Source organism: Myodes glareolus, chromosome 3, assembly GCF_982192425.1.
Source record: "Myodes glareolus chromosome 3, mMyoGla1.1, whole genome shotgun sequence".
Lineage (NCBI taxonomy): Eukaryota > Metazoa > Chordata > Mammalia > Rodentia > Cricetidae > Myodes > Myodes glareolus.
Window position 1 is genome coordinate 1824723 of NC_142028.1, and position 23744 is coordinate 1848466.

A 23744-nucleotide genomic window follows, 5' to 3' on the forward strand; every position below is an offset into this window, starting at 1 on the left:
GTTCTAGTTCAACAAGACTGAATAAGATTGTTTGGCTGACTCCCATATCCTTTAAATAAAATGGATATACAAATATTTGGAAATATCAAGGAAAATTTTGAAAGTTGTCAAAATTTTAGGCATATGATATTGAAATCTCTGTCTGTGGTTATTTTGCAACAGCTTGACTCACAGTAAGTATTCTGATATTTATAAAAACTTAGTTAAGGTGTTAAAAAAAATCAAGGTGCTTATTGTACGACTGTTTGCACACTCTGAGATAAGAACTTTCACAAGAACTGTCCGGATTTCTGACAAAATAACTAATGATATGATATTCTAAAAGAAAACATTATATTTTTAAACTTTACTTTCAGTGTAACTTTGATTTTGAATTTCTTGGGCAGATAACCTTTTCATGGATAGTCATATGTCTTATTGCTGTCAAAAGACTTCTGGAAAAAGGATAAAATGGAGATTTATTAGTAAAGTGAGATGATTCATATTTTAAGAAAATGAAGAGCAAATAGCACTTTGAAATGTTTTTCTACCTTTGTTTATTGTATAGTCAGAGTTTTGTTTAGTTTTCAAACACTAAGTGTAAAGAACAGAACAGAAGGACAAGCATGTCCTGTAGTCAGAATACATACAGATAACCAAGAGCATTAGAAACAAATCCCCAGTAGTTATTTAATATTCTGCACTCTGTTCATCATTGCAAATGGCATGAGTTTCATTGAAAACATAAAGAAGTTCATTATCTTTACTATATAATTAACAAATGTCATGCGTATTTCTTATATTGTTGGTTGTGAGCCTAGCCTTTAACGGCGGAGCCATCTGCCAGTCCTATGCTTATTTCTTTTGACACTTCTTTAAAATAATAACATCATAAAATCTTTATCAATATGATACAAGAAAAATCAACTATGGAAATATTTAAACACGCATAAAATATTTTATTGACATTAATTCAACATAAGAATCACTTTTAATTCCTGAACAGTTTATGGTAGCTCACAATGAACACCTGGAATTACACACATAAGCCTGATTTCATCCTCATGGGGCTGACAGATTTCAAGGAGATTCACCTGGTCATCTCTGTGATTTTCCTCCTTATATACCTGCTCACTATCCTGGGGAACATAGGCATGATACTAATCATTCATCTAGATGTCCAGCTTCACACACCGATGTATTTCTTCCTCACCCACCTGTCATTCCTTGACCTCAGTTACTCAACTGTCATCACACCTAAAACCTTAGAGAACCTACTGACTTCTACTAAGAATATTTCCTATGTGGGCTGCTTCACTCAAATGTACTTTTTCGTCCTTTTGGCTGCTACTGAATGTTTCCTTCTGTCTTCCATGGCTTATGATAGGTACGTAGCTATCTGTAACCCTCTGCACTATTCCGTTGTTATGTCCAGCCGATTTTGCAGTACCCTTCTTAGTGGGTCGTATGTACTTGGAGCTCTGGATTCCACTGTCAATATGTTATGTATGGCTACATTGGATTTCTGCAACTCTAATGTCATCCAGGACTTTTTTTGTGACACATCCCCTCTTATAGCCCTGTCTTGCAGCAACACACATGATATTGAATTCATTATATTTATTTTTGCTGGTTCCACCCTATTAATGTCCCTTATCACAATATCTGCATCTTACATGTCCATTCTTTCTACTATTTTGAAGATCAATTCCACTTTAGGAAAACAAAAAGCCTTCTCAACTTGTGCCTCTCATATCCTGGCAGTCACCATATTTTATGGGACCATGATCTTCACTCATTTAAAGTCCAATAAGTCTTTCTCCTTGGGAAGCGATCAAGTGGCTTCTGTGTTTTACACCATTGTCATACCCATGCTGAATCCACTCATTTATAGTCTTAGGAACAAAGAAGTAAAATGTGCTGTCAGTAGAGTTATAAAGAAGACACCTAAGAAAAAAATTACACTAAGAATTTAATTTTTCTTTATTTGAATTACTGCCCTGGCCTCTCCATCTAAAAATAAATAAAGTTTTACTTCTCTAATTTTGTGGAGTTTTAGTTATACAAACATTTCTTGGCAATTTCTAGGTATGTGTTTCAAAAAGTACATTTTATAATGGCAAATGAAATACTTGCTATACACATGGTTTAATTATCTGATTTTTGGTAAACCAATATAAAAAATAAAATGAGATTACAGTTATTAAAATTTTAGCCTGCAAGAATCTTATTATTTCATAATGAATAAGACAATTTTCAAAGTGACCACAATGTCAGGTGGCATCCTTTCTAATATGATGCAACAAATTTCACAGATCATTTAATTCTCAATTTCACCAGCAACAGAGGAGAATAATTCCAAAACAATGTTTTATGATGATGTATGAAGTCCATTTGAGGAAACAATCACTAATGATAGCTTTAACATTATAAGCATATTGATTTACATGAAGCAATTTTGCTTGTATATAAAGTCTTTTGACTTATGTTTTAGAAATTATACCTAGTTATGCTCAATCACAAACATGTATCTTAGAAGGAATACAATCTGTATTTTCTAAGTTTGGGTTTAATGTAAATCATTAAAAAGAACTAAGGTAAGAGAACTAAGAACAGACAAATATTGGTTGCAATTGAGAACGGACATTTTCCTGAATGGAAAGCCTGTGACAATTGTTGATATTCTGGCACAGGTTCTTCTTAGTCTACTAATGAGCACGTCTGTCTCTGTGTGCTAGACAGACATGAAATTCTTGTTGCCTTCTCCATCCTTTGCTTCAGCCTTCTTCATCCATTGTTTATGAACAATTTTAAGTGGACTGATAGTCTATTTTAAAACGTCTAATATTTTGTAATCCATTTGCTACCATGTGTTTTCCATGAATGTGGAGTCAGCACACTATTCTCTTCTTACATTATTTTGAATATGACATATCAAAAATTGATCAGGTCAGAAATATGCATGTTATAATACTCTTGGGAATGTTTTCTGTTAACTCTTTTGGAAACAAAATCATTCTCAAATTGTCGAATAGTTTATTATTTACTCATCATCTTTGATCTAATTTAAATAATTTTCAAAGTTATTTACAAATAAACTCTTGAGATTAGAGCTGAGAAATGCAATTTCTGGACAAATGCAACCCTTGAAAGACCATGATATATAACAGTAGTGTATGTCTTCACTTGCCTGCCGTCGAATGGTCTCCTCAGTCTTAACACAGTGAGAGAGGAATTCCTCAGCGTGGTCTAAACTTCAACCCTGAACTATTTGTTTCTGTTGTATTCAGGAAGCAGAAAATCATTGGCCAAAATTTAATACAAACTTGTGAACCTATAAGTTCAAATGTATAACCCCAATGGCAGTGATTATATTAAATTGATCAAAAAGATCCTTAGGAAAGAAACTCACAGAGACAAGACAGAATGACTGAGATGGGAAAGAAATAATCGTGGGAAGACAGCAAATAAGAGTCTTTATGTATATATTTGCTTGGCAATTATTTGCCAGTAAACTTTTTTTATTTTAAAAATCTGAAATTGAAATAGAAAATACTATGCAATCATTGACACTTTTTATTGCATCTAGTAATAATTGATTTTTAACACAAAATTGACAATAAATTTATATTTTCTCAATATAGATATTTTCCATTAAAGTACTATCATTTCTGCTATTATTATAGTTTTAACATTATATTCTACAACAATTATCAGAATTATATTGCTTTCAGTTAAACATTATTTTAGAAAATATGTTTTCAGCTTTCAAGTCTTTTTATTTTTGTTTTTCATCTCTCTTTTGAATACTTCAAAACTTATAAACCATCTGATTAACTTATGATTATTAGTTTGTATGTCAATATGGACTGCTAATGCAAAGCTGCATATAGTTATTTTTCTTAAAATGTTCTAAGTGTTTAACTTATGATTATTAGTTTGTATGTCAATATGGACTGCTAATGCAAAGCTACATATAGTTATTTTTCTTAAAATGTTCTAAGTGTTTTAGGTCAAGTGCAAATGCTCTACTTTAAAAAAGATAATTTTACAACTGTTAATGTAGTCAAATTATCATTGAATCTAATCAAAACCAAATATCTATATATTTCTCTAATTTAGTTTTCACTTTTAAATATTGGCTAAACTCTAAAAAAATCACACAGGAAATTATTATTTTTTTTTAGAATTTCTTAGGATCCACAAATATTCTTTTCCAATTTGTTCATGTTTACATTAAAAATAAGAATTAAATATGCATTATCACTGACTCATTATTTTGGCCTGTCTCTAATAACTAAACTGTTGTCTCCTTTATACTTTCCATCTGAAATTTTGAGGCAAGGTGTCTTACTGAACCTGGAACTCACCACGACGGCTAGACTAACCGGCCAGCAATTACCAGTTTACTTCACATCTTTGGTGTCATTAATATGTGGGTAACATGCAGATGTCTGGCATGGCCTCCAGTACAGCAGAAGCTTTCTGCCAAGTTGCTGGATGTGAAAGGAACTCAGTGGAGGAGTTGCTCTTGGCGACTTTCGTGTCAGCTCTAGAAAGTGTTAGCTGTCTCTGGTTAGTGTATTACCTTGGGTCCTTAAAATCGACCTGGTATTAGTTAAAGCAAAAGTTTTCTGCTGACACTGTGGGACAGAATATGCTGCTGTTAGAGGATGATGGGAGTTTTTAAGAACGATCACCTTGGGTCCCTAGATCTTTCATCTACAAAACCTATTGGAGTTTCTGACTGGAATAAGGGTCAGTGGGCGGGGTTGCAGTCTGGGGCTGTTGATTGGCCTTCAAGCAGTTTTAGCTGACAGTGGGTAGTACCTTAACATGGGTACCAAGGATCAGCCTGGTCTGTGCTAAAGTAAGTCCTAGAAGTGTCATCTGGGATATGGAGTGCAGGGTGTGGGATTCTTTGGTACTGACACCCAACCTGGTCTCCAGTAAAGCAGAAGTTGTTTGCCTAAATATGGAGCACAGGAAGGGAATACAGTCTGAGTTATTGAATGGGCTTTAATGGGTGCTAGTCATGGTAGGAGATGTCTTACCTTGCATCCCTAGAACTAGCCTGGTCCCTAGTAAAGCATCCAAATGGGTGATTCAGGATTGGCTTGTTTTGTTTTTGTTTGTTTGGTGAAAGATCTATAACTGTTGAAAAGAGAAGTCTCCATCATCATGTTTGACTTCTACACTTATCTGATGATATAAGAAAAAAGAACTAGGATGTAGTGGCCTTGTCCCATAACCACACTGATGACTATCTTGAATATCACCATAGAACCTTCGTCTGGCGATGGATGGACATAGAGACAGAGACTCACATCAGAGCAGAGGACTGAGCTTCCAAGGTCCAGTTGAGGAGCAGAAAGAGGGAGAAGATAAGCAAGGAAGTCTGGACTGTGAGGGGTTGTTCCACTCACTGAGACAATGTGCCTGATCTAAAGGGAGCTCACCAAAGCCAGCTGGACTGGGACTTAATGAGCATGTGATCAAACCGGACTCTCTGAATGTGGCTGACAACTGGGGCTGACTGAGAAGCCAACGATAATGGCAATGAGATTTGATTCTACTGCATGTACTGGCTTTTGGGGATTTTAGTCTGTTTGGATGCACACCTTCCTAGGCCTGGATGGAGGGGGAAGGGCCTTGGACTTCTCACAGGACAGGGAACCCTGCCCTCTCTTTGGACTGGAGCGGGAGGAGAGAGGATAAGCAGGTGTGTGGGGGGGCACGGGGGAGTGAGGACTGGAGGGAAATGGGAGAACGGGAGGAGGTGGAAAATTTGAATGATATTATTTATAAAGCAATAAAAATTTAAAAAAGAATTATCCTGATTTATTAAAGTTTCATTTGTAGATGTTTCTCGAAAATTCATTACTTCATTAGATCTGAATAGCTGTAGGCGTTTCGTACCAGGAATAAGTTCATTATTGTTGAGTCAATTTCAAAACCAATTTTAAGAGGTTTCAGTTACTGTCAAGATACATGTGCCACTAATTCACCCTTGGTTTTTTGGTTTCTTTTTTTGTTTGTTTGTTTGTTTATTTGTTTGCTTATTTTGTTTTTGCCATTCTGTTACTTGTTGTTGTTCACAGATATTATAGGTATATAAGAGTTTTGGTAATTTCCTTTAATTGGAAACTTGCAAGAAGCTTATAGGACCATATAACCTACTATGCAGTGAGAAGCCATTCTGGCCAGTTTTAGTTCTTGACTTTGGGGTCCTGTATCTGAAATGCATGGTATCTTCAACAATAGAGACATTTCCCATCTAGTGGAAACTAATGATGGTAGTAATAGACGTTAATATTTGATTGTTACATGGACAACTTTGATCAACAAGTCAAATGACTTCTTGTGTTTGATGTTGTAGTTTTTGCTAGACGACCTTTGGCTATTGAAAGGAGCATTTTTAGCAAGATGAGAAAATTTAATTTTAAATATATATGTTTATTTATATAGGTTTACATATTGTATAAGTGTTTTAGGTAAATATTTAGAAGTATGATTTCTTATGACATTTTCAGTATCCATCTGTTATTTTACCTCCCTATTCTTCTTCAGTATTTACCTTTTACACTTCCCCAGTTAGAGTCTGTTGCCCCCAATAGACCACTTTAACCTGCTATTTCCCTATCTATTGTTTCTTACTGTCCCAGACTCTCAATGGTTCATTTTTTTCTTTCCGGATTTTAGTCAAAGATATATATTATTATCTAATGTTTTGGAGTTGGTAGACTCAGATGAGAAAGAACATGAAGGATTCATCTTTCAGGATCTATATTACCTTTCTCAACATGATCTTTTCTAGTTCCATACATTTACCTGCAAAGTTTATTATTTCATTTTCATATAGATGAATTGTAGCCCATTGTGAATATGTATCACATTTTTATTAGCCACTGACATTTGAGAACATTTAGTGTTTATTTTTCTTGTTATTTCCAATAGAGCTATAATAAAAATGATTGAGTAGGTGTCTGTGTGGTGTCATGCCAAGACCTTAGGTTGTGAATGCCAAGGAGTGGTATGGCTGTCCCTGTCCAACATATGTTTATTCTTCAACTCATGTTTCAGCAGTTACTTTGGTGAGAGTTTTTGAATGTCACTTCTGACATCTAAAGTGATACCATTTCACAGCCAATTCTCATTTCTCTGGCTCCACCAACCTTTCTTCACTCTCTTCTCAAGGGATTCACGAGGCTTAGGTGCTAGAGTTGTTTTGTAACTGTATCAGTAGGACCTGGGCTCCTCAAATGTGCAATTATTTTATTGTAGTTTTTTGTTATGATATTTTTTTTTCTATTGCAAAGGAAAGTTCCTTGATGAGAAGAGAGAACCACACTTATCAGTGCATATATGGAGGCATATTCTATTGTTTTTAACTAACATTTTTAAGTCCAGCAGAATCCATTTCTTCAATTTAAAATTTTTCTTTCTGAAAAATTTACTATTCTATAATCACAGTCTCATTTTCAAAGTAAGCATTTTCAAATTAAACATAATTTCCTCTAGCCACAGTTTTTAAAAATGCCCTGATGTGAATAGAGTGTTGTGTAAATTTAGTTTATTTATGGGTATTTAAATAAATGTAGTAAATCAGAAAAAATAGCACGGTTATTATTTTCCTCTTTGTGGGCTCTCAGGGAAAAGCAAAAACTTTTCTAAATTAGCCCTTTGACCACAGTCCTTGAATCTTTGCCAAAAAAAAAACTGTCTTAGAAATTTCCTCCTGAGAATGACCACATTATATGATGCTCATAACATTATGTGAGTTGTCCTGGAGTTAAGAATTAGAGACAAAAGACATATATTCTGCTGCTCAGATTCATAATTGTTCATGAAATAAATTTGGGCCATAGCTTCCAATAAAACTTGATTTTGACCTAGACTTGAGAAAAATATCAAGAATAACCTAATTTACTTCTAAAGTTCTAAAAATGAGTTTACAAAAAATGGAAAAAAAATAGTCAAAGGGAAAACAGAAACTCTAAGACTAACATATTCAAATCCTTAAATAAATTTTTTCTTTCGTTTGTGAGAAAAATTGGGAATTGAATATTTCCAGTCAAATACTATTGGATGTATTTTGACTTCATTTTTGTTCTATCAAGGTTGGTACTCAGAGTGACTATTTTTAAAACTGTAAAGACTTAAAGTAACTAAAATAAAGATTATATTAAAAAGATATGTATACATGCCATTTGGTGATTTCAAAGGTAACATCAGGATTGTGTCAAATAGAATAGGTGGAAGGAGAGAACCCCAGAAATGATTCATACTTCATGAACAATTTTATTGTAAAACTGTTTGGAATATTCAAAACTTACTCCATTTTTATTGATAATTATTTTTCTTAACTATTATAATTCTGTAAAAATCAATTAGACTTAAATAATATTGGAAAAAGTAGAAAATGATTTATTAAAGTTGATTTCGATCTTTGTTCACTAAATGTGTGATATTTCATTTACACTTACAGGAAAAGGATTATGACTAACATCTTTGGAATCTTACATTTTTACAATAATCCAAAACTCTAAATGAATTCTTACTCTGTTCACATAAATTAACTGAATTTTTGTCTTATATGTCTATAAAAAAGGGGATAATTATTATCACATACATGATAACATTTCCTGTGTATTAAATTCATAAAAGGATATTATTTAAACTAGTATCAAGTCTTTTTAATTATAGCACATTTTATTACAGATTATAACATTATCAAATGTTACTTTGTACTTATTATTGGTAATTGAATTATTTGCTGTTATATGCTGTAGGTATAAAAACTACAATGGCAAAATGCACAAGAATTTCTATGCCATCCTAAAAACAATACATTATCTTTGATTTCTTATCATTTAAGGATATTCACTATGGACACCTGGAATCAAACAAATAAACCTGACTTCATCCTGTTGGGACTGACAGAATCCAAAGAGATCCAGTTAGTCCTCTCTGTGGTGTTTCTCCTGATATACATGGTCACTGTGCTGGGGAACACAGGCATGATGCTGATCATTTGTGTTGATAGTCAGCTTCACACTCCGATGTATTTCTTCCTCATCCATCTGTCATTCCTTGACCTCAGTTACTCAACTGCCATCACACCAAAAACCTTAGAGAACCTGCTGACTTCAAACAAGAGCATTTCCTTTATAGGTTGTTTCACCCAATTGTACATTTTCATCCTCTTGGCAGCTACTGAATGTCTTCTGCTTTGTTCAATGGCCTATGATCGCTACATAGCTATCTGCAAACCTTTACATTATTCTACCATTATGTCTTCACGATGCTGTCTTGTCTTGCTCACTGGATCCTACATGATTGGAACTGTAGATTCCTCTGTTGGTGTGCTTGCCATGATTACACAACATTTCTGCAAGTCCAACATCATCTATCATTTTTATTGTGACACATCTCCACTTTTATCTCTGTCCTGCAGTGACACAAATGGAGTTGAAATAATTATATTCATTTTTGCAGGTTCCACCATTCTGGGTTCCCTTATCACAATATCTGCATCCTATGTGGTCATTCTTTCTACTATTTTGAAGATCAATTCCACTTCAGGAAAGCACAAAGCCTTCTCCACCTGTGCCTCTCACCTCCTTGGAGTCATTGTCTTTTACAGTTCTCTGATCTTTACTTATTTAAAACCAAGTAAGTCCTACTCCCTGGGAAAGGATCAAGTAGCTTCTGTGTTTTACACCATTGTGATCCCCATGCTGAACCCACTCATTTATAGTCTCAGGAACAAAGAAGTAAAAGCAGCTGTTGTTAGATTAATGAAAAAGAGACAAGGATTCAGGAAGTTAAGATGAGTGAGGGTAAGCAGTGAATCAAATTGTTTCCTACTCTCTTGTTCTCCACATTAGCTTTTGAGACAGGTTGATTCTTTGAAGGCAGTACTCACCTGTTGCTAGGCTGACTGCTCAGAGCCTTCTGGGGTGTGACTGTCACTACTACCTGGCACTAGGCTTTCATATCTGTTTATCTGCTAGGATCCTTATGTTAGTCTGGGACCTGAACTCACATCCTTATGCTTGTGTTGCAGGAACTTATCAGCCGTTTCACATTCAAAAAAGATGACACACTAAGACAAATATTTAACAATGAATTTCTGTTTTCATTAATTATACGGTATTTACTAGACATAGAATTAAAATTTTCTTCATTTAAAAATCTCCTAATATGTATGCAATGCCCCTATTTTCAGAAGCTATTCCACGAACTGCTATATTATATATAAGTACTATGAAAAGAACTCGTGATTTATTTATCTTCTGATATCTGTGCTTTCTAGAATCTTTTTTACATTACAATTAGCTTAATTTTGTTATTAGAAGTAGTGATTTGCAAACATTTGTAGTTTATGCATTTACTGGTTTTGATCATTTCTGACCCTGAGTCTGTCATATAATATTTCAGGTTTTATGTCGTTTTTCTTCTTTTCCCTTCACTTAACTTGTGGTTTTACCTTTCTTTCATGTATGTTTGTTTCTATAATTACAAAACTTCTAGTCACCTGTTTGCCCCACAGGTGAACAGTATCTGTAGAATTATAGATAACACTGAGACACATGCATTGATTCACACAGCAAATCAGAAATCACAATACATAAACAAAAGACCAATAAGGTGAAAACCAAAAATGCCCAGACTAAACATCATGATACAAAATATTTCTAAAAATATAGTTGAATTTATTTGTATTTGTCATCTCTTGGTGGTCTTGGGACAGGCTTGTAAGTATTTTGATACCAATCGAAAATCTGTTAAAGAAATTTAATTTTCCTTTGAAGATAGTGTTTTTGCCAGTTGGAGATAGCTTCTCATTTAAGAATGAAATTTGTGCCCATTTACCCTCTGAGATCTGGGACCCTACCTGACTTAGACATTTGCAGGACATGTGCTTGCTGCCACAATCTCTGTGAGTTCATATGTACATCAGTTCTGCTTTGTCTGGAAGACTTTGTGTTCTTGATGTCTCTCTCCCATTCCCACTGGCCCTTAAAATCTTTATGTTTCTATTTCCATAAAATTCTCTGAACCCTGACATGATGGGATTAATCATACTTATTATGCTCCTTTTTTAATTGGTATTCCTGTGGTGGTCAAAGAATATTCTTCTCTACAGGGTTCTTAGGACTATTGTGCTCTAACTCAACCTGTGATGGAGGGTAAGAAAATTATAAGTTATACTATGGAATAAAAGAAATCCCTCTTTGTTTTGGTAATGAAAATCATTGTTTAAATATAACATCTGAAATTTTGTTTTATATATAATTAGCGGTAGGACCACCCAGATATCTTATAGAAAACTTGCTATGCTTAGTGCATTTAGATTTGAGGAACAAAAATTTAATGCCATTACTTCCATAAATTTATCACCTTGCAAATTGTGGCTACTAACAAGGAATCTGATACATTGGCAGCAATGTATAGTTGAGAATCTTCAGGTGCTTGTTAATATATCCCAAGGATATATTGATTGAAACCCTTATGACTCCACTCAAGAACTATATTCTAATTTAGAATTGTTATATCAATGATCCAATTCAAATAAAACCATGGAATTTGTCTCTCCTTTTGTTAGAAACTTTTGAGTGGCATGAACTTGGAATATCAAGCCCTGTGTTACAATTTGGTAAACCACTCAGACTAATTTGTTGTAACTGGCAAGTGTTTTCCACACACTTAAAGCAAGGAACAGAAAGTCAAACTTTGATTATGACAAATTTCATTTTTCCTTTAATTTAAATAAGATGTACTCCTTTGTGGCTTGTATACCATGACCTTATTTGTTACTGAAAGACTTTTGCAATGATTAATAATTATAGCATCACTTGTGTATGCTGTACTCTTCATACCTGTGTTGATGCTAGTGTGTGTTTAGAGGTGAACTGGTTACTGGATGTTTTACTTGTTGGTGAATGATATTTAACTTGGGTCTTCTCCCTTCTGTCTGTTATTTGAAGATTCCATACATATGTGTATATATGTTAAGGAGCGTCTACTCTAGAAGTCTAAATACCTCTGTAAATCTCTTAGTTTAGAGATCTCTCCCTGTGTTCTCTCCCTCATCCCCTCTTTCCTCATCCTCTCTGTTTATTCATCCCATTCCTAATACCCATCCACGTGAACCCATAGGTCGATATTCCCATTCTTCAGGAAAATGTGTTTCTATTAATATTAGAGTTTAATGACACTTCTTTTCTAATGATTCTCCCTTTGTTGCTATACATTTTAATGCAAGATTTATTTTTATTTGGTAATCTGACTAAGGGATTTTCAATCTTGATCCAGTAGCTAATGAGAAAAATATGTGCCCATTGGTATTCAGTTAGAGTGTTCTAGATATCTCTTAAGTCCTTTTAAAATAGTATATTATTTAACTCCAGTATTTGTTTAGTTTTTGTCTGAATGAACTATTGTGGGTTAGAGTGGTTTATTGAATCCTCTCTTCAATAACACCCTGTTATAGTTTCTGTGTGGTTTTAGGCATACTAGTACTTCTTGTATGAGTTTAATTATGCCTATATTTGGTACATGTTTAGAATTATAGTATTTTAAAGTATTTTCTATATTGAACATGAGTTGTTGCTCTTTATCTCTTCTTACTAGTTTAGAACTGAAGTCAATTTTGTCAGATATTAGAACAGTTCTTCCATTAGTTAGAACTATGGAATAACAGGCATCTAGGAGAGATAAAACACTTAAAAAATAGCACACAGTTTGTGGAACCTGGAATCTCCAATGACTAGCAAAACAAGTCCCAGGTTGCCTATAGGACTTAAAAGGTAGATGGTAAGAACCAAGAGAAATCAGAAGACTTCCAGGTCAGCATCATCTGTGAAGCCTGATAGTATAAACTTGATGATGTCTGTAGCATTCTTCATGGGAATGTTTTTTACATCATACCCTAGTGCACTTCTTGACATTTCTGACTGTCACATGTTAGAAAGTCACTGCCCTTTGGAAATTTTGTCCACTCATCACATCCCTGGACTCATGTTTAAGAAATTTATAACAAAGTGTTTCTCCTTTTGTGACAGCAGCAGACATAAAGAATTTGAGATCAAGTAGATGCATTACTCTATAAAAAATAAGTAAATAAAAATTATATATAGTCTTTTTCAAGACAAAGTTTCTCTCTGTAGCCCTAGCTGTCCTGGATCACAGAGATCCACCTGCCTCTGTCTCCTGAGTGCTGACATTAAAGGCACCTGCCATCACTGCACAGCTTGCTTTTAATATATATATATATATATATATATATATATATATATATATATATATATTCAGAATCATTCAATCTAATCTCAAAAATATCTGCTTTTCTTTATTAATTTTCCTTACTGACTTTCATACAACATTGTATTCATCATTGTAAACCACAGGATGCTTCTTCGTAGACTCTACTTAGAATTTGTGTAATAATTTCTTCAGTGTTTGGATATAAAATCAGTAATACATACATGAGATTATTTGAATTTAAATATGAAAAATTATCTGGATATCAAATAGTGAATATGAGATAGATAATGAAACAATGTGTGAATATGTCTTATATTTCAAACTCACTCAGGTTTATCTTTATTTATTTGACAATTTCTCATTTCATTAATTCACTATTTACCATGATGAGCAGAATAGTTCCTCAAGCCATAGATGAGTCTTTTCTAAAAACGAAAAACACAATAAATACCACAAAAAAACTTGAATTGTATTTTAGTTCTTTTCTTTTTTGAAATAAATATTACCAGAAACCCATTGTTTACTTTCAGACTTTTTCTTTATTTTTAAAACTATGAAAAATTTTAAGTTATTAACACAATTATGACAGATCTCAACTGATATGGCCTAGCTGTGTGCTTCCGTAAAACAAAAGTATCTTTGGAGAAGGCATGGTGGCTCATGCTTTTATCCTAGTAGAAGCTAGGATTAAACTCCATAAATTTAAGTTAGCCTGATCTACATTATCAAGCCCAGATTAAAGAATGTGACCATGTCTCAAAAAATTTAAAGAAAAGATAGATCTTTGTATTTAATTTGAGATACATTTGTTTCAGAATTTTTTGTTGGTCTTTTCTTTATTACCTGTGCTATGGAACTGGCAAATCTACTGTAAACTAAATATCCTTCAGTAACAACGAGCATCAGTTGTTACAGAACAAAAATATTCCTCAAAAGAAATGTTATGGCATGTAGCAATGGGAAATTCAAAAAAGTCTCCTGGGTCAAATGTGAAGCTTCCATGGTTGAAATGAAAATTTCAGATTTAATGTAAGTCGCAGCAAGTGTTCATCCCAGTGCCCTTGTGATGTAACTTGCTTCCTGAAGGGAAATAGCTCCCATTAGCCTATGACTGTGGCAGGGCTCGCCTTTCTCCCCCAGTCCCTCTGCTTTGCTAAAAGCAACTAGACTATATTCGTGAAGCTAGCTCCCAAAGTCTAATCTTATTTGGCTACTTCTCCTCTTGAAGCTGATTACTAAGGTTCAGCTAAGTATTAACATTCAGCAATAAAATGCCCCTTTGTCAATTATAATTAAACCCCACATTCCAACACATCAGTTCACATTTTACCTTTATACATCAGTTGCCCATGGGCCATGTCTGTCTCCTCCTTTATCCTTAGGTAGTTCTTGGCATAATTTTGCCTCTCTTCCCACAAAAATTTTCCTGCACTTTTTTTCTTGTTGTTGTTGTTGCTCCCTTCTCCTTCTCTCTCCTTCTGATCTTCTGTCTCCTGTATTTGTTCCTGATCCCTGACCTGGGTTACTCTGGGGCAGAAAAACCTTTGTTCTAAGAACTTGGCAGCTGAGAAATAGAAAAACAAACAAACAAAAAGTCCTAATTAAATTACAATTTTATTTGATAAGCTCAGTCATTTATTTCTTGATAAGTTTGGCTTTGTCTTTTTATTTCTTCGTTGTTATTTATTCTCTGAGAATTTCATATAACATTTTTTATCATTCTAATTTTTCTAAAACTCCCCTCAGAGCTGACCTTTTCCTACTCACCAAACTTGATGTTCTTGTTGTCTCTTAAAACAAAGCAAATGAAAATAAAATATCCAAGAAGCTGTTCACAAATTACACTTACTGAGAGAGGGAAGACAAGTTTTCTTAAGTGAAATGAGACTAAGTGAATCCAACACAATACATTCAGGTAGGCCCCATGTTCAAGAGCAGATTTAATTTGTGTTTTGATACAGAGTCCCGTTAGTTGAGGGTGGTACCACCTGTGTTGCCAAAATGACCTTGGAATTTTGATATTTATTCCTTCATCTTCCAAATCCTGGGTTTGCAGGCTTCTGTAGTCATATACAGCTGTTCACACTAAGTCTCGATAATATTATTGAAACTTTTTTATATCTAGTGATTTTTTAACCATTCTGTGAGCTTAAATTGATTTGTCCTGAGAATAAATTTGGACTCTGCTTTATAACTTATTAACAAAAATATAAATCTTCTGTTTACATGTAGAGTAACTGCCCAATCTTTATAATTGACAGTAATACATGATGTCTTTACCCCAAACTCATCCAATAAATGTGTCATGCTATATGAGTTTTTAAGGTACGAAGTCATATGATTTCTCTCTAAAGGTTAGTCCAAATATTTATTGGATATTTTTCATTTATTTCTTTATTGAATATTGCTTTATGGAAATAATTGAAATATTTTTTCTTATATTAATGAAATCATCCTTCCTTAGTATATTTGAAGTGATATCTGATGACATCCCTTTTCTGTGATTCATTTCTATTTCACAGAAGTTATTAGAAGTATTATTTTATGTCTTATGCTTAGTGTTTTGTTTTATTTTAGTATGATTAAGTAAGTGACTATAATAACTATTCTTCAGGCTCAGTTCAGCATCACATTAGCTGTGTATAGTAGGCCTCTTATACTGATGAGTCTGCTTCAGGCAGAGAATAAGTAACATGATCACCATTAAACTACCAGTTACAAAATGCCTTATATTTTAATTCTATCATATTGCCATTGGTCCTAATCACAGTTATATCATGTAGCTTTTGTGCATATGATCACCTGGCAGTCTACAAATTCATTTCTGGTTTACATGAAATAAAATATCAAATAAATATTATAAATGGAGGACACTAAGAAGTCTATGTTAATATCAAATATTCTCTGATGTGCTGGCAAGAGGTAGTGTGAATTTCACAGTAACTTCGTAGATGTGTTAAACATAAATAGACAATACTTTCTTACACACAGAAAAGTGAACTTGGTAAAGGAAAAGTAAAGGTCTAAAACAGCATTATTTAGGAGATGGAATGGATATTAGGAAATAACTTTCAGAGGACAACAAAGAAGCCCAGAACGAGACTGGCTCCAAAAAGTCAAAAATGTCCTTGGATGTAGCCCACAGGTTTGTTTTATCCTCATTTCTCCTGCGTTGACCTAAGGTGCGTCACAAAGAGTTGCATGTGGTGCTATGGTTCTGCTGCTCTAACTGCTGTCATTTGCATGGTGAAAGAGGGTCCATTCTATATCCTGTCAGTTTCACTCTGTTGGAAAACTGAATTTTTATACTAAAAAAACCTCCTTTTTCTGCCGTAGTTTTCATTAAATACCGAATGCTCTAAATCGGTACACGAATATTTAAATTATATTTTTCTTGTGTGCTATGTCTAAAACTGTATTATTTATGTAAATATCAAAGGTATTAGAAACATGTATAATATTTTCTAATACCTGCCTGTTTACAAAACCGATAGTGGCATACCTTATTTCATTCCTGTTATCAGCAGTGGTTGTTTTCTCTTAATAGTAGTGACCTCAGACTAAGGGCTTAAATTAAGACTTGGAACAGTGATTCAGCAGATAAAAGTACTTGCTGGTTTTACAACAAACCTGGCCTTGATTCTCAGCTTACACTTGTCTACTCACAACTGCATATAACTCTATTTCCAAGGGATCAAACGCCCTCTTCCAATCTTCTTGGGTAGTGTAAACTCATAGTACATATAAGCTCATGTAAGTACTCACACATAAAATAAAATAAGTCAACTTCTTTCTCTGGGCTCCCAACTAGGCGCCACAACCTGCAGCCTTATGGGAGGCCAGGCTGGTCCTGGGCACCCCAGTAAGACTAAACCCTCTGGATACTAAACCACTTTAAGCTCCACCCATCAACTCCAGACTGTGTCTTCCCCTGGGTTCCATACAAGTCCCACAGCCCTAGCAGCTTTAACAGAGGTCAGAGAAGGCCTAGGAATTACAGGCAACATACTTCACACTGCCTGCTAACACTCTTAAAGACCACCCAAAAACTTCAAAATCTTTAGCTTTATTTAAATCATTCTTTAAATCAGTTTATTCTCATTTAAGAAAGATATAACATGTTTCCATATAAATTTAGTAAGATTTTCACCACTATGTGTCTTTTTAATTGTTAATAAATTTTAATTTTGTGTCTTATCTGTCATGTTTAATGAAATGAAAACAAATATTAAGCAGGTTGTAGAAGTGAGGCGTGCTGAAATTGTATTGTGTAGCTTATTATTTTTAATCAACACAGATTATTTTTATAGAATCAATCTGAAAAACTCCTTTAACTGTGAACATCTCTCTCTTCTGAATTGATAAAAAAATGAATGAATATGAACACTCTACATTGCAAATATATCGTGAGAGGGAAGAATTGCTTATATGATTCACTGTGGAGCTTCTAGAGAAAATGCAAATTTTGGCTCAATTACTTGATGAGCATTCTTTCTCAAAGGCATTCCAAACTTGCTTAAAAATTGGATTGGCCCCCGAGGACAACCATGGGCTACATGATGCTCAGCACTCTTCTATAAATTTCTGTATGATTATTGGATAGAGAGGAAGGGCACAGACTGCTCTAGTGAGACTCATTAGAGATACTAGCACTCACGTTGTTCATAGTGTGAGTGTTCTAGTTCAATAAGACTGAATAAGACTGTCTGACTTCACTTACCCTTTAGAGAAAATGAATATTCAGATATTTGGAAAGCTCAGGAAAAAAATGAAAGTTGTCCAAATTTAGGCATGTCATATTGCAAGTTCAGTCTGTGGTTGTTTCTCAACAACTTGATTTACACTAAGTATTCTGGCATTTATAAGAAATTAGAACTGTTAAAATAAAACAAGGTGTTTACTGTAAGACTGTTTCAGCACACTAAGATTGGAATTTTCACAAGGACTGTCAGGATTTCTGACAAAAATATACAGCAAATGATATCATAGTCTAAAAGTACACATCATATTTTGAAACTGTACTTTCAGTAGAACTTTGATTTTGAACTGTTTGGGCAGATAATCTTTTCGTGAATAGTCATATGTCTTATTGCAGTCAAAAGACTTCTGGAAAAGGATAATAGGAAGATTTATTAGTAATGAGAGATGATTCATGTTTTAAGAAAATGAAGAGCAAATAGAACCTTGATATGGTTTTCAATGTTTGTTTATTGTATAGTCAAGAGTTTAGTTTTCAAACACTAACTGTAAAAAACAAAGCAGAATGACAAGTATGTTCTGTAGTCAGAATACATACAGAGAGTCAAGAGGCATTTGAACCAAATCCCAAATAGTTATTTAATACTCTGCACCTTGTTCTTCATTGAAAATGTAAAGAAGTCCATTATCTTTATTACATAATTAACAAATGCCATGCTTAACTTCTTGACATTTCTTTTAAAAAGCAACACCATAAAAAGCTATATCATATTTGATGCAACATAAATCAATTACGGAGATTTTAAAACATGTATAAAGTATTTTATTGACAATCATTCGACTTAAATATGACTTTTAATTCCTGAACAGTTTACAGTAGCTCACAATAAATACCTGGAATTATACACGTAAGCCTGATTTCATCCTCATGGGGCTGACAGATTTCAAGGAGATTCACCTGGTCATCTCTGTGATTTTTCTCCTGATATACCTGCTCACTATCCTGGGGAACATAGGCATGATACTAATCATTCGTCTAGATGTCCAGCTTCACACATCGATGTATTTCTTCCTCACCCACCTGTCATTCCTTGACCTCAGTTACTCAACTGTCATCACACCTAAAACCTTAGAGAACCTACTGACTTCTACTAAGAATATTTCCAACGTGGGCTGCATCACTCAAATGGACTCTTTCATCCTTTTGGCTGCTACTGAATGTTTCCTTCTGTCTTCCATGGCTTATGATAGGTACGTAGCTATTTGTAACGCTCTGCACTATTCAGTTGTTATGTCCAATCGATTCTTACACTTCTTACTGGGTCATATGTGCTTGGAGCTCTGGATTTTACTGTCAATATATTATGCATGGCTACATTAGATTTCTGCAACTCTAATATCATTCAGGACTTTTTTTTTGACGCCTCCCCACTTATAGCCCTGCCTTGCAGCAACACAAATAATATTGAATTCATTATATTCATTTTTGCAGGTTTCACACTACTGTTGTCCTTTATCACAATATCTGCATCTTATATGTCCATTCTTTCTACTATTTTGAAGATTAATTCCACTTCAGGGAAACAAAAAGCCTTCTCAACTTGTGCCTCTCATATCCTGGCAGTTACCATATTTTATAGTACCATTATCTTTACTCATTTAAAGTCAAATAAATCCTCCTTGGGAAAGGATCAAGTGGCTTCTGTGTTTTACACCATTGTAAGCCCCATGCTGAATCCACTCCTCTATAGTCTTAGAAACAAAGAAGTAAAATGTGCTGTCAATAGAGTTATGAAGAAGAGAGAGAACTCTGAACAACTAAGATAACAATTATGCTAAGAATTTAATTTTCCTTTATTTTTATTATTGTCTTGCCATCTCCATCTAAAAAAGAAGCAAAAGGTTTTACTTCTTTATTTTTTGTGGAATTTTAATCATACAAACATTTCTTGGATATTTCCAGGAATGTGGTTGAAGTCATTTTATAATAGCAAATGGAATACTTATTATACACATGGTTTTATTATCTGTTTTTTGGTCAACCAATACAAAAAATAAAATGAGATTACAGTTCGTAAAATACCACCCTGCAGAAATCTTATCATTATCTAATGAGTAAGACAATTTTCACAGTGATCACTGAGTCAGATGACATCCTTTCTAATATGATTCAGCAGATTTCGTCAGCAACAGAGACGAATAATTCCAAAACAAAGATTTAAGACAACGTATGAAATCGTCGTATTAGGAAACAATCACTAATGATAGTTATTAATATTAAATACACATTGGTTTACATGAGGCAATTTTGCTTGTATATGAAGTCTATTGGCTGATGTTTTAGAAATTATTTTCAGTTATACTCAATCACAAACACAATTTTTTTAAAAAGGAATACAATCTGTATTTTCAAAGTTTGGGTTCAAAGTAAATCAATAAGAGAACTAAGGTACAGACAAATATTGGTTGCAATTCAGAGCTGACATTTTCCAGAATGGAAAGCCTGTGACAATTGTTGATATTCTGGCACAGGTTCTTCTCAGTCTTGTAGTGAGCACGTGTGTCTCTGTATGATAGACAGACATGAAATTCCTGCTGCCGTCTCCCTCCTTTGCTTCAGCCTTCTTCATCCATTGTTTATGGACAATTGTAAATGGACTGCTAGTTTGTTTTTAAAATGTTTAATATTTTGTAATCTCTTTGCCACCACGTGTTTTCCATGAATGTGGAGTCAGCACACTATTCTCTTCTTACATTGTTTTGAATATGACATTTCACAAATTTATTAAATCAGAAATCTGCATGTTATAACACCCTTGGGAATGTTTTCTGTTAACCCTTTTGGAACCAAAATAATTCTCAAATTGTCAAATAGTTTATTATTTATTCATTGTCCTTGATCTAATTTAATGATCTTTCAAAGTTATTTTTTTAAAAAAAAATCTTGAGAGTAGAGCTGAGAAATGCAATTTCTGGACAAAATGCAGCTCTTGAGATCACAATATAATAACAGCAGTGGATGTCTTCACTTGCCTTCCATCAAATGGTCTCTTCAGTCTTCATGCATTGAGAGAGGAAGAGCTCAGCGTGATCTATACTTTAACCCTGAACCATTTGTTTCTGATGTATTCAGGGAACAAAAAATCATTGCCTGGAATATAATACACACCTGTGAACCTAAAAAGCTCAAATGAATAGCCCCAATGGCAGTGATTACATTGAATTGATCACAAAAGAAAAACAAAAGACACGGTTTTAGGAAGTAAGTTGAAGCAAAGAGAATTGTTAAAATTTTTAAAATATTTTAAAGAAGGATAAATAAGAAAGTATGAAGTTAACAGAAGAAAGGAGAAAAAGAGGAGAAACCAGAGTGCAATGTAACAAAATTCCTTTTATAAGTGAATAAATCTTATTTGGAATTTTTTTTGTCTTTTTCTTGTTGTTGGTCACCATCTCTGATCAATTTAGATTTGTTGGGCCAAAAACACTGCTGTTCCTGGAAAAGGGAACACATCAATTTTTTTTTCAGTATTCAGACCTAGTCCTCTTTAGTTTTGATGTGTGAAAGCAACCAAAGAATTGGTTGGTTCTAGTAGGTATGTTAAGTATAACTGAAATTTCAATTTTTTTTCTGAGAGGTAGTGAAGCAGAGAGGTTAGGTGAGGCACAGAAGGCTTCAGTCCAATTGGTTTAGTCCTAGTAAGCTATTCAGAGTCACAAAAAGGTGGGTGAGCTGGGTACCTCATACTTCCCTTTCTATAGTAGACTGAAACAATATTTAAAGGTTTGGAGGAAAATATTTATCTTAACTGCTTAAAATGAAAAAGGGGGAGGGGCAAAGAAGAAAAGGCAACAGAGTGCTTCAGAGGAGGGTCTATCTAAGTGGCTGTGATAAAAATAAATGGAAAAAAATCAGAACACAAGACAGCCATGTGATGGTGTTACACATCCTGAGAGTGTGTTATGTGAGTTATGTAGAATCTGCAACAGAAAATTTGAGACTGCTTGTACTACCAAAATTCCACATGAATGGTCAGATAAGAAAATACTTAGCATTCACCTTTCTATCCATCCCTACATATCTTCTAATGTACCTTTCCTTGCTGTATTTCAAATTAATGGCCTATTTCTTTCATGAATTTATATACATTTCACATGAATATAGATATATGAACATAAGTATATTTTCCTAGATAAGTAAATGCATCCTGCTCAGTCTGTATGTTATATATATGTATGTTTTAGGTATGACTATTTGGTAACAAATAAACAGCTCTTATTATCTTCCTGAGAAAGACTATTTCTCTCTTGGAGATTCTTAGTTGTCTGTAATTTTTTGAGTAGAACTGATGCCCAAAAGTGGTATAGCTGGGTTTTTAGGTAGGTTGATTCCCAATTTTCTGAGAAACTAGCATATTGTTTTCCAAAGTTGTCATACAAGTTTTCATTCCCATCAGCAGTATAGCAGTGTTCCCTTCTCTCCAAATTCACACAAGACATAATTATGGTGAGGATCCGATGAAGTCATTGTGTCTAGAATAAACATTAGAATGAAAAATTTGTTTCTCACTGTATGTATGGTAACAGGAGAATGTATTAGTTGTTTGCAGAAGGAAACTAGACCTTGAAGAAGTCATTGTAGAGAACAGTGATTGTTTTCTGTTAATTATAGTTCTCTTTTTCTGAAGGAATTTCATCTTCAATAAGATTTAGTCACAAGATGATGCAGGCACATTTGAAGAACTTGAATTATTGGATACTGCTACAAACAGGGGCTGAAGTTGCAGGGGTGTGATAATTTCCTTCACAGAACATATACAATAAATCAAGGTCAGTTTGGTATGAGGAACATGTACCCAAGAACAAAGTTTGTGAACAATCAATAAGCATTCTTCTGAAGAGAGTTTTGAGGTACAGTTAACAGAAACTGTTCCTTTCTGCTGTCAGATAACATAAAATTACATTTGGGGTAACTCTCATTCTTTTAACATCATTCAGTACAATGCAAAACAATACAGTATACGGGTAATTTGATGCCCAATGTTTTGTGGCTTGGAGAAAGGAGTGATCCAATCTTTATAGGACTAGAGTTAAAATGTGGGATCAAGAGTATGTGAGGACTTCAGGATTTGACAAAGACATGGGGAATTTTACTTCCTAATCTCAGGAGAGGCAAAAAGTAAAATGACTCTTTAGGTAAAGGCTACATCAAGGATAAATTTAAAAATGCCCTTTCTGATAGAAATAGAGGAAGAAGAAAGACTTTTACCAATAAGAAAAAAAGAACTAATATCATTTGAGACTCGTAGCTCTCTGGTTGCATGACAACTGTTAGAGTTTTCATAATAAATAAAAATGTGAGCAAAACTCACAATTTTGACACATATCATTGGGTACATTCTTGATTATGTATAACTACAGGAGATTTGACTTGCTCTTTAAAGATCCTTTTAAAAATTCTTGGTTAAATTTTATAAAACATAACAGCTGAAACAGAGCAGGTTAGTAGCTTATTAAATAACATGGATGCTAAGGCAAAAATTCATTGAAATAGTCTATAACTGATAAGATTCTATAAAAATTATTTTTTCACTAAATAAAATGCAGGTAAATTATTCATTTCAAACTGTTAATAATTGACAGGTCACATTCATATGTGTATTGAGATCTATAGCAAAGGATCCTTTTTTAAAGATTTTACTAAGATCCTCCATGGCTATTGCCTAAAGTTACCTCCTAAAATAATATAGAGATTGTTTTAATGATTACATAGATGACTTTTGAAAATGACAAAA

General features: G+C 33.8%; 2 protein-coding genes and 1 pseudogene across 2 annotated transcripts; all 3 read left to right on the plus strand.

The window, feature by feature from the left end:
- The first annotated feature begins 1001 nt into the window (after nucleotides 1-1001).
- Nucleotides 1002-1955, plus strand: LOC148122488 (olfactory receptor 8H1-like). The gene has a single exon (XM_087903902.1). It carries the CDS (start codon nucleotides 1002-1004, stop codon nucleotides 1953-1955), a length of 954 nt encoding a protein of 317 aa, XP_087760028.1.
- Nucleotides 1956-8867: 6912 nt separating this feature from the next.
- LOC148122489 (olfactory receptor 8H3-like) lies at nucleotides 8868-9815 on the plus strand. Its single transcript, XM_087903833.1, has one exon. It carries the CDS (start codon nucleotides 8868-8870, stop codon nucleotides 9813-9815), a length of 948 nt encoding a protein of 315 aa, XP_087759959.1.
- A 1790-nt stretch (nucleotides 9816-11605) lies between these two features.
- Nucleotides 11606-23249, plus strand: LOC148122490 (olfactory receptor 8H1-like; annotated as a pseudogene).
- Nucleotides 23250-23744: the final 495 nt, after the last annotated feature.

What these genes read in the sequence shown, in the direction of transcription:
- LOC148122488 (XM_087903902.1), top strand. Translation starts at nt 1,002, where the DNA reads ATGAACACCTGGAATTACACACATAAGCCTGATTTCATCCTCATGGGG.
- LOC148122489 (XM_087903833.1), top strand. Translation starts at nt 8,868, where the DNA reads ATGGACACCTGGAATCAAACAAATAAACCTGACTTCATCCTGTTGGGA.